Source organism: Lissotriton vulgaris, chromosome 12, assembly GCF_964263255.1.
Source record: "Lissotriton vulgaris chromosome 12, aLisVul1.2, whole genome shotgun sequence".
Classification (NCBI taxonomy): domain Eukaryota; kingdom Metazoa; phylum Chordata; class Amphibia; order Caudata; family Salamandridae; genus Lissotriton; species Lissotriton vulgaris.
In genome coordinates, this window is record NC_141700.1 from 737,680,240 (window position 1) to 737,692,610 (window position 12,371).

The window sequence follows — 12,371 nt, forward strand, 5'->3', positions numbered from 1 at the left end:
CCAGAGCTACTTTAGATTGCAGTGCGACATCTTTATTGTTTGATGATAAAACATGGACAGCCGACACGTGTTTCGCCCCCTATTGGCGATTTGCGCCGGGGCTTCCTCAAGGCTATTTTCACATATACAGCATATATTATTTCACGCCTGGTTCCAAATTGACAAGTTCCAAAAGCCAGAGTTTAAATACTCAGGGAGCAGAGTTCTTTTTTGAGCTGACGGGTATGATGTAACCCCTGCTCGTAGCTCTAGGGCTGGAGATAGATCTATGGGTTAAATCCCGGAATTTTTATGAAGCTCAAGAGGTCCAGAGCTTCGAGTGCGTCTCCAACCATTTATAAAAGGAGCTTATATAAGCGTTGTTCAAACTTGGGAATCTATGGACCTTTCTGTTTTGCTGATCACATGGTGCATTGATGTTTACAACAAACATGCCCTTTTCAATTGCGGCTTAAGCTGCAGCCCTTTTACATGCCACAGCACAAGCTCGAATAGAAAACGGCCTATTTCTGTCCACCTACAGGGCAGTTGCATTAGAATATGTTTGGTGGAACCACTGACTACTAGTCCGGCAATTACCATCCTGCAACGATGTCAGTCAGACGCTCATCCGACCGCCATCGGAATAAGGACATTAGTATCCAGTTCTAAAAATGGTTTGAAAAACAATATAAGGGGCAGAGTAGGATACCCTTCCCCCTAGTTCTTGTGTTGGGTCCCAGAGGGACCATCACCATGCGCTACTAATTACCTTCCATATTGCATCACTCATGATGTGTTCAATGACATTATTGATTACGTCACTGCAACATCTGAAAATATGATAATTAATGAAAGTTAGTTTGCATGGCAGGGGCAGGAGTTATAATTACTGTTGAATGATAGTTTGTTAGTAGATGCAGGTAGGTACCTAAAACACCACAGTCACAAATAAGGACCAGTGAAGTCTCAATAAATTAATCCTTACTCAATGCTTAGTTGCATGACTCATGAGCAGTCAAGCTTAACTTAGGAGACAGGTGTGTACAGCATTTAGTATCACCAAAACTGTAAATAAGTGAGAAACAGCACAAACAAATTAAACACCAATTTATAAAGAAAGGGCATATTTGTATCTTTAAAATGACACCAAAACAAGAAAAATCCTATGTGGGGAACCAGAGATAATAATTTTTACAAATTAAGGGGCCGATTATGATCGCGGACGGACTTGCGTCCGTCCGCGATCACTGAGGAGGAGGGAACGTCCGCATGGGCTGCAGCGTTCCCTCCTGTGCGATTAGGATGTGACCGCCACCCTGGCGGTCACATCCTCTATTTCTAACATTGCGGCGGGTGCGGCTTCAAGCTGCACCCGCAGCAATGTTAGAAATGCAGGTGTTGCATTTGTATGCAGAAAGAGGCAGGCACCGCGCGGTGCCTGCCGCTTTCCGCATACAAATGCAGGGGGGTACCATAGGTACCCCCCATGTGCACCCCCCACCCCCCCTTCACCTAGGGGGCCCGCAACGGGCCCCCGCAGTGAAGTTCCACATGCTTTTCCACGGCGGAAAAGCCGCCGCGGAAAAGCATGTTTCACATCCCATCCTAATCTGGCTGACGGTGTCTGAGAGACACCGTCACTATATTAGAGCTTTTCCGACGCAGTTGTAAGCCAACCGCGGCGGAAAAGCAGCGGACTGAAACCAGGACCCACCAGCCATCCTAATGTGGCGGTGGGTCTTTGGTGGGTCGGCAGCGGATTTTCTGCATCCTCCGGGCCGGCGGTGGCTTCCGCCGGCCCAGAGGATGCGGAAAATCCGCTATCCTAATAAGCCCCTAAATGTGAAAATGTATTTTTTAGCACAAAAAAGTGAAATGCGCCAACCGCGGCTGTCTGGTTGCGCTTGACCAGGACAAAGTAAACGTTTCAGGCCAACTGCTAAGAAGTGCAGTTCCAATACGATGACTGATAGGACCTGGTTAAGATTTACATTCTGACTTGGTCATTTTTTCTGTTCTTTTGCTCTCGATGAAGAGTGAGAATCCTAGGCAGGCCAGTTAGAGATTCAACAACAACTGCTTTCTTCAGACAAGGACTCAGTGATTCCTGGAGATGTTGATTCTCAAAGCCGACGACTGGGAGCTCTGGAGCTTTCAGCGGGGCAAACCAGAAGTTTAGGCCGAGTCACGGTTCGACATTGCCAACTTGAGTCTTGATGACTGGTCAGTCAATTTATGGATCTTTTTACCAAAATATATTTCCAAATGGTCTCAATCTTCCAAATCTTCTTCGAGAAGGTTATTTTGGGATGATGAAGGGTCCACCATCCCAGTCAAGGATCCATGAGCTCAGGTTGCTCCTTGGAGAGTTAGAAGTACAATTCTTACAATGTACCCAAATCCTTTAAAGTCCATGGGATGCTGGTAAGCTCATCTCTTCTATGGGGAACTGATGAAGGTGATTTCTTGAAGCTCTTTTGTACATATTGCTTTCAGGGAGTACACTCCTTAAACTTTGAAGACAGGTAAAGTCCTCTATTGTTATTCCCAGATTGTGCAGCAGGTTTAGTCCTTATGAGTGTAGTCCTCTTGGTGCAGACCAGGTATTCAACAGGGCAGTCCCTCTTCTTTAGTTTTTTCCAGGCAAGGAGCTGAGTTGCTGGGCAGCTCTCCCACATTTAATCAGGGTCTGGGATGGCAAGCAGACAGGCACCCCTGACCAATGGGGTGCAGGCGAATACCCTCCATGATGACAACTTCCTTTGAGGTGTGGCCTATTTTTGTCCCATAAATCGTTTCTCAGCAGAAATCAAAATTGAGCAAATCTCTTCTTGGAATTTAGGTCTGGCTTACCCAACCCACAGGTTTGGCTAACTTTTTCCTGCACTCCTCCTGTCTGGCTGGTGTTGCAGGAAGTGGGGGTGGGCCTGGTTACTGACCTAATTGTATTTCTTCCTTTGCAGACCAGTTTTACTTCCCAGCCCCCTTCCTGTCCTGGCATTTGCATCTGCAGATCTCCTTCCACCAGATATTCTCTTTGTCTCAGCCCAGGCCACTTTCTACCTCATTAAGGAAGCTTGCTCAGCCTGTCAAAGGCTGGCCAAGAAGAAGAGGCTGCTAAAGGGCTGATATTTGGTAACTTTAGAAAAGCCGTTCTTTAACATCTTTAATTCAATAGTTATAATAAATTCATCCTTGGCAACTAGCTGGATTTAGTGTAACTATTAAAATTCATACTTAGAAATATATTGCTAGCTCACTGCTGTCAAAACATATGCTTTGTTAATCTTAAAATAAAGCCACCTCATGTTAGCCTTAGCAATTTCTTCACCACCAGGGCATGAATCAATCAATCAATCAATCAACGACATTTATAGAGCGCACTACATACCCGTAGGGTCTCAAGGCGCTGGGGGTGGGGGGGTGCCGCTACTGCTCGAACAGCCAGGTCTTCAGCTTCTTCCTGAAGGAGAGGTGGTCTTGGGTCAGGCGCAGGTCGGGAGGGAGTTCCAGGTCTTGGCGGCCAGGTAGGAGAAGGACCTTCCTCCTGTAGTCGCTCTTCGGATGCGGGGGACGGCGGCGAGGGCGTGGTTGGCTGATCGGAGGTGGCGTTTGGGAGCGTAGAAGTTGATTCGGCTGTTGAGGTAGCTCGGGCCTTGGTCGTGTAGGGCTTTGTGTGCGTGGGTGAGGAGGCAGAAGGTGATTCTTTTGTTGACGGGGAGCCTGTGAAGGTCTCTCAGATGTCCGGAGATGTGGCTGGTTCGTGGGATGTCGAGGATGAGTCTGGCTGAGGCGTTCTGGATCCGCTGGAGTCTCTTCTGGAGCTTGGCGGTGGTACCGGCGTAGAGGGCGTTGCCGTAGTCCAGTCGGCTAGTGACGAGGGCCTGGGTGACGGTCTTCCTGGTCTCGGTGGGGATCCACCAGAAGATCTTCCGTAGCATGCGTAGGATATTGGAGCACGCCGAGGAGACGTTGTTGACTTGCCTGGTCATGGAGAGGGAGGAGTCCAGGATGAAGCCCAGGTTGCGTGCATGGTCTGTCGGTTTGGGTGCGGTGCCCAGGGCAGGAGGCCACCAGGAGTCGTCCCAGGCGGAGGGTGAAGAGCCCAGGATGAGGACCTCCGTCTTGTCCGAGTTCAGTTTCAGGCGGCTGGTCGTCATCCACTCGGCTACCTCTTTCATCCCTTCGTGCAGGTTGGCTCTGGCGGTGGCGGGGTCGTTGGTCAGGGAGAGGATCAGCTGGGTGTCGTCGGCGTAAGAGATTATGCTGAGGTTGTGTTGGCGTGCGATGGCCGCGAGGGGGCTCATGTAGACGTTGAAGAGGGTGGGGCTCAGTGAGGATCCTTGAGGGACGCCGCAGATGACTTCGGTGGCCTCTGACTTGTACGGTGGTAGGCGGACTCTCTGTGTTCTTCCGTCGAGGAAGGAGATGATCCATTCCAGCGCCTTGTCCTGGATTCCGACGTTGCTGAGGCGCTGTACTAGGGTGCGGTGGCAGACAGTGTCGAATGCCGCGGAGAGGTCTAGGAGGATGAGGGCCGCTGTTTCTCCGTTGTCCATCAGGGCTCGGATGTCATCGGTGGCGGCGATGAGGGCGGTCTCGGTGCTGTGATTGGCTCGGAAGCCGGACTGTGAGGGGTCGAGGGATCCATTCGTCTCGAGGAAGGCGGCCATCTGCTTGTTGACGGTCTTCTTGATGACTTTGGCTGGAAACGGGAGGAGCGAGATGGGGCGGTAATTCTTGAGTTCGGTGGGGTCCGCTGTGGGTTTCTTGAGTAGAGCGCTGAGTTCGGCGTGCTTCCAGCTCTCAGGGAAGGTGGCGGTGTCGAAGGATGTGTTGATGATGTCTCGCAGGTGGGGTGCGATGACAGCGTCGGCCTTGTTGAAGACGTGGTGAGGGCAGGGGTCGGTCGGTGATCCGGAGTGGATGGAGTTCATCGTGCGGATGGTGTCTTCGGTGCTGATCGGGGTCCAGGCGTGGAGGGTGGTGGTGGGGGGTAGTTGTTCGGTCTTGGTGTGCGTTGGTTGGTTGTTGAAGCTGTTGTGTATGTCCGCGATCTTGTTGTGGAAGTATGAAGCGAGGGAGTTGCAGAGGTCTTGCGATGGGGTGATGTCGTTGTTTCCTGCGCTGGGGTTGGATAGCTCTTTCACGATGTTGAAGAGTTCCTTGCAGTTGTGTGCGTTGTTGTCCAGCCGGTCCTTGAATGCAGTTTTCTTGGCGGCGCGGATCAGCTGGTGGTGCTTCCGGGTGGCCAGCTTGAAGGTGGTCCTGTTGTCCGGTGTAGGTTCCCTTCTCCAGACTTTCTCGAGGGCTCGGCAGTTCTTCTTGGAGCATATTATGTAATGTACCTGCTTATTTTAACAATGCATCCTACCCGTGGTGGACCTAGGTTATACCTTTAGGGGTGAGGTATATGTGAAGTATTTTTAATTCCAAAGTCGACTTTGGACATAGTTTTATTTTAAAAGCAGCCTGCAAAGCAGGGCTGCCTTTAAAATGACAACAGATACCACAGCAATGCACAAGGGTATTAAGTCTACTGGACCTCTAAACCTACAACGGATACTATAGACTAGGGACTTGCAGGCAGCTTGTCAGTACCAATCCTAATTACACCTAAATACCATATACTTTTTAAACAGAGCACTGGCCCTGGGCTTGGTTACCAACACCCACACCACAATCAGAATCAGAAAACTAGTATCAAGTAGTCCTAACTGGGGTATAAAGAGGGAGGGGGGGGTGTCAACTGTAAAAAGCCCTGTTTCCTAACAGTTACTTTAAGGTAATAGGTATTGTTACTTGAGATAACTATCACTGGTGAATTTCAGTGGTTTAAAAGGTATGTTTTACCTGACATTTTCACTTAACTTTAACCTTTGTTTTTTTCCAGTGAATTTCTAAGGTATCTTTTTGATGCAAAGTAAGATATTATTACCATACGTAACTATTGATAGTATCACTTTACCCTTTATTTTTTTAACTGCACGCACACACTATATAATATAAAGGAAAACGTAATTAGTCATCTCTCTCACACTATCACTAAACCCATACAGATCATTTTGTTTCTTTGCATTAAAAATCCTTCATTTTCTTTCCTCCTTGTTTTTTACTGTGTGTTACCCCCAGATTTAGTCTGTTTACCTACAGATGGGTACAAGCAATGACCTTCTCCATAACTGAAATCAATAAAGACCAAACCCTGCTTCCAAACATCACTCTAGGATTTCGGATTTTTGATACATGTGCATCTATTAGAAGAACTGTTGTGGGAACAATGTGGATGCTGACAGGAAAGAAAAAGCCCCTGCTCAACTACCAGTGCCAGAATCGGTCCGTCTTCACTGCAGTCATTGGAGGATCACAGTCCACTTCCTCACTTGCTATGGCCAGATTGTTGGGACTTTATAAAATTCCACAGGTAACATTTTCAGTGTGGTTTCTTATGTGGGGTGGGGCTCATTTTGGAGAGTTTATGAAGAATTTAAGTCTTGACAATCCCCAGAGCACCTGTCCTTACTTGGAATAGGGTAACACAAACCTACTAGAAGAAATGAACTGTGGATAGTAAGCAGACAAGAATATACAAAAGATCATGATGAATATGACCTAACATGCAAGAGTGGCATAAATTATTAGTACAGATTTGAAAGCTCTCAGATTTATCTGCATAGGAAAGAAATAGTCTAGCAAATTATTATCCTCCACTGGGTGTGTGGGATGTGACATGTATACAGGGCCAAACACTTTAGAAGGCTTTTCTGTGTTTGGGTGTGCTCATAATCAATACAGAGTTAACTTGTAACAGGAGATAAAGCCATCAGTGACAAATGAAGTGAAGAATACCATTCATTCTGGTCTCTGCTTTATTTAAAGTTCCTTCTCTGCTTCTCAGGATTCCTCAGAGAAACATACTTTAGAACACAAAGTAATAATTTAAAATCAAAGAACAATATAATTCCACTCAGCAGCAAAACTATAAGCAGAATATTATGAGTTCTTCTTTAAAACATATGTGGTAGTACTACACATAAATCACTGACACGTGGTGGAGGAGTAATTTACTAGTGTGGTATTACCATATCATTGGGAATCTTCTGAGTCAGAATGAGGCTATCATGTCTACGTATGCAATAATTGCATGTTCTGTCCTTTTCTGACTTATTTTCCCAATGCAGATTCCAACTAAATATTCCTGGCAAAATATGTATGTTGAGATTACAGTATTTTTGGTAAATTTTTAAACACAAATAAGGATTTCAGTGGAACTCAGAATGAGCAAATCATAGGTTCTCCTGGCTAAGTTTACTTTTTGAAGTAGTCTACCTATTGCTTACTTGAAAGATATTTACAACAGTTGTATGATAGAAAAATACTTGTCATTACCACTAATGCCTTTAAAATGCATCCATTATAATGCATATGTCTTTACAACGCATCCCTTGCCCACTCAATACTTTACCACGCATATATCTCTACCACGCCTGCGTTTACAACAAAAATGTATATATATCTATATGTATTGTATTTTTATGCATATATATATGTTGTGTGTATATATCTATATATATATATCAATATCTATATATCTATATATCTATCTATACATATATAAATATTATCTTATCAACCTGAACCCCTAAACCCTACCCACTCTAACAATGCCCCTGCCCACATTAAACTCTTAAAATACCATTGCCACCCAAATACCCTTACTCACCCTCAATTGTAAAAATACCCTTGCCACTCAAATTCTCACTGCCACCCTAAACCCTAAAAATACCCTTGCCAAGCAAATACCCCTACCCACTCCAAACCCTAAACATATTCTTGCCACCCAAATACCCTTACCCAGCCAAAACCCCCAAAAAATCCCTGCCACAAAAATGCCCTCACCCACCCAAAACCCTAAAAATGCTTGTGCCACCCTAATACCCTAACCTACCCTAAACCTTAAAAATACCTTTGCCATCCAAATATCCTCCCGCCCTAAATCATAAAAATGCCCTTGCCACCCAAATACCTTCACCCACACTAAACCCTAAAAACACCCTCCTCAGTTCAAGGAACTGTCTTCACAGTTTTGAAGGTAGGACAAGAAACCCTACCAAGTCTTTGTATCCCCAAATGTATCCTTTTCATAAGCAAGGGCAGAAAAGCATATTCTTTTATATATTCGCTAAGATGAAACAGCCATTTCTCATAGGCTCCAAGGATACCTTCATCCCTTTGATCTAAAAGCCCAAAAATGATGTGTTTCCATTTGGCAAATAAAATGCACATTTATTAATGTAATAAATGTGCTAGTAGAATAAAACAGTTTCCTTACTTCCAAAACATACTCACAATGTTCAAATTTGCTAATTTATTCACTCCACTTTTTTTTTTTACATCTGGCACTCCGAGAATTTTACGAAAGTTTTATATTTCCAAATGGTGGGAGAAATCTCCCATAGATTCATTGAGTAAAGCAAATGAAAGGTACATTGACAACGACAGGTATTCTTTAAATTATCCAATGACTACAGTAATTAACAACTCATAATTTAACGCCTTAACTCCTTCAACAACAGCTTTTGTCATTTGAAGTGATTGCTCATGGTTGTATGTTAGAACCTTCCAAGCATTAATCACGCCGGGCTTTATAACGTGGTTCGAATAACAAATGTGTCTTTACAATGCATTCCGTTACTACGCAAGTTGTTACAACCATTTGCCAAAGGAAGAGCTCTGGAGTTGGAATAGTATAATTAACTAGTCCGACTCCAGTCTGTGCAATAGTAGGGAAAGTTTTGGATTTAAAATTCAACAGAAAAGAAAACAACACTTTCCTTAAGGCAAGCCATCATGACGACTTTCTTGGTAAAGGAGTGCGTTGTAAAGACGCATTTGCGGCTCGGACCACACTAAGGTACAGTGTGGTTCGAGCCATGGCGTATATGCTGTTTCAAATTGTTGACAATCCTCCAAGTCTCTAGAATTGTCTACTTTGTAAGTTGGATCAAAATGAAAGGAAAATCAAATCAATGTGAGGTGACCACTTCGTAACCTTAAAACTCAATGCCAATAATGGCAAACTCAGGGGTCTGTTTTGTTTGTGACCCACTCTCCCTCCACATTTTGCAGTTTTGACATCACCAGGAATTGCCCCTTTGCAGCATGGAACAGCACACACCCACCAGTGAATTTACACATCGAATCTAAGCTTCCCTTGATGTTCCTTAGGGATGTCCTGTAGCCACAGGTTAGGTGAGAATGTAGATGTTGGGTTTTATATAATTCTTCTATTATTAAGACATCTCATTAAGATATATATGCCATTTATTTGTCCCACATCTTGCAGGACTCACATGCTTTCCTGGAGCTCTGAACATACATTTGGAAACTTGTGCTGCTTCTATTAGGGATCAAGCTTCTCTGACAGTCGTTTAGCAGTTCCCCCACCTATAATTAAAGTGAGGGATCTACAAATATTTGGGACCAGAAATCCGCCAATATTCAGTAGGACTCCAATCTCACCAAACTCTTAATATACCCTAAGGGCCACATTTATGAAAAGTGTTACATCGCTGCGTGAAAAGAGCAATACAAAACTTTTCAGTGCACCCGCCTTGCAACACCATGGATGCGTCGTATTTACTGTCTCCATGTTGCAAGGATTTACAGTTACAGCAGTATTCCTGACAAATCTGTAAGCACAAAAGTGGCATATTGCTTGGGTTTGTCTGAAAACAGAGGCAACTCCAGCAGTGTGTCCATTCACATGGGTCAAGCCACTTGTGTAAGGCCTTACTTCTGCTGTGAAGCAGGCGTAAGGATTTGACTAAGTGGCATCCTAGAAGTGGCGTAGTGAAATCTCATAGATTGCACTGCACCACTACTACGAGCCTTTTTTGTGGAGACACGCCCACCCTACATACAATATACCTGACGCAGGTATAATGGAGTGCAGGGGTTTACAAAGTGATGTATCTGCATAGATGCGCAACTTTGAAAATATAGCAGTGTGGCACATATTTTACACCGCCGCAGTGTCACAAAAAGTGTTGCAACAGCGGCGTAAATGACTCATAAATAAGGCCCTTAATCTCTTTTTTTGGGCAATCTATCGCCTTCTAACTATAATCTGTCATTCAAAGTTTAAACATGTTTACCCCAAGTGTGTGGCTTAGCACCATGGACTTCAGGTACAGATTAGATTTCCCGCTGTATATTCATGAGTATGGGTTGAAACCCTGATATGAATTTGCTGTTTATGTCTTGTTTCACATATTTTCTGTTGTACAATTTTAGTGCTATAAAGCAAGATTTCCCCCACATTATATTCTATACAAACAAAACTGTAAACTAGAAATGCATTATGCATGGATTATGCACCCATAATAGCATTTCAAAATGAGTTAAAACAGATTTAAGTTAAGTAAAGCTTCCTACAACAGATTGGAATGTCTAAATTTCACTTTGCACATATCCAATACATGTAATGTTTATAAAAGTTTTTTTAATAGCTAAGTCCATCTATTTGATGTTACAGGTGAGTTACTTTGCATCATCTCCACTACTCAGCAATAAGATCCAGTTTCCTTCTTTCCTACGCACCACCCCGAGTGACCATGACCAGGCGCATGGACTTGTCAAGTTGGTGCTGCACTTTGGTTGGAAATGGGTGGGACTGCTGTCGGCTGAAGATGACTATGGAGTCATGGGCTCACAAGTCCTAAAAGAGAACCTCTTGGCATCTGGAGTCTGCATTGCTTTCCATGAGACTCTCCCGAGCACTCCTTCTACCAATAGACACAATTTGATCAGTTATATAGTGAAAACATCCTCCGCAAATGTTGTTGTGGCTTTTTCTGCATTTGTTTTCTTGAAGCCAGTGTTGAAGAACCTTGCTAACCTTACTGGCAAGATCTGGATTGCCAGTGAGGCATGGTCCACAGTCACCAGTATAATCACTAAGGACCAGTCCAACATGATGGCCGGTACCCTGGGTTTGGCGACTAGGGATGTTGAGGTGCCCGCGATGAAAGAGTTCTTTGTTAATGTGCATCCTCTCAAATCACTCAGTGACATCTTTTCGGAGTTGTTTTGGGAGGAAACCTTTGGATGCCAGTGGAAAAGCAGATACAAGGCAACTAGAGCAAGTGTCGTTAACATTACTCGTTGGTGCACAGGCGCTGAGAAACCGATGGGGTTTGAGCTTCAAGAGACCAATAAGATTGATCAAAGAGTCACCTACAATATTTACAATGCTTTGTATGCTGTGGCACATGCACTGCACAAAATGCATTCCTGTGTGCCAGGAGGTGGGCCTTTCACCAATAACAAGTGTGCCAACCTCAAGGAGTTCAGACCATGGCAGGTATGTCACCAAGGATCACTTTACCAAGATTGTTTGTGCCCTTTAATTTTACTGATGGACCCAAGGAAATACCTTTACAGAGAGCCATGACACAGGACATCCAGTGTTTAGGACAGGTACAATAGAGAGCCACAGTAAGACACATTGTATGGTTGCAAAGAAAGCGGAGAGGTGTTAGATGGACATTTTCAAAATGTATAATTGTAAATCACAATATGTGTGCAGTATTCTCCCTTTTTGGGCTTATAAATGTGTACTTATGAAAGCACCAAAGCCGGTGATTCTTGAAGCCATTCTAGCCTTCATGATCTCAAAATGCCATTCTCAGTCTGTAACAGAAGTAGCAAGATATCAAGTCTGCATTGAAGATAAGAAATCAAAAGAGTGCAGAAAGAATTAGTGGAAAAGACCTAGAGTCTATTATTATGTGTATGTGGTAATCAAAGTAGGTACACAATGTTGTTTTCGATTGGGCACAATTTTGCTGTGAATTTCTGCTTGAGGGCTTCATAGTCATTTCCAATTCCAGCTCCTTCACTACATAAGGAATGTTGACTTTGTGAACAGCCTGGGAGAGGAGATGTACTTTGACATCAATGGAGACCCTCCTGGTGTGTATGAAGTGGTGAACTGGCATGAAGAGCCTGATGGAACCTTAAGCAGTGTGAAGGTGGGAAGCTATGATTCCAGGGCACCCCCAGGACAGGAGCTTTCAATAAATACAAAGGCCATCCATTGGAACATGAAGCAGACAGAGGTAGCATTTACAAAAGCATGTACTGCGCATGGCATCTTTGTATATTTCTTATTATGTGTTTTGTGGGCAAATCGGTGCAGTAATACTGCACACAGGGTTACAGAGACAATGGTGTGTGGTAATTAAAGGCAGACAGTATTTATAGATCCACTGAGATTTCTCCTATTTGAATGAGGAATAACCCACTGAAATCAGTTCTCCCTTAAGTGTACAGAGGTAGCATCTTCTAAACATGCACTATGCATGACCTCACAACATAGGTCTTTA

The 12,371-nt window shown here is 44.2% G+C and overlaps 1 protein-coding gene across 1 annotated transcript in view; it reads left to right on the forward strand.

Annotated features, from left to right (window-relative positions):
- LOC147678458 (extracellular calcium-sensing receptor-like) overlaps positions 1–12,371 on the forward strand; it is a 128,254-nt gene that overhangs the window by 69,108 nt on the left and 46,775 nt on the right. Inside the window, exons 3-5 of the mRNA XM_086945641.1 lie at positions 6,115–6,406; positions 10,520–11,347; positions 11,877–12,104. Of these exons, the coding sequence (XP_086801767.1) occupies positions 6,115–6,406; positions 10,520–11,347; positions 11,877–12,104 (1,348 nt within the window). The remainder of the gene's footprint in view (positions 1–6,114; positions 6,407–10,519; positions 11,348–11,876; positions 12,105–12,371) is intronic.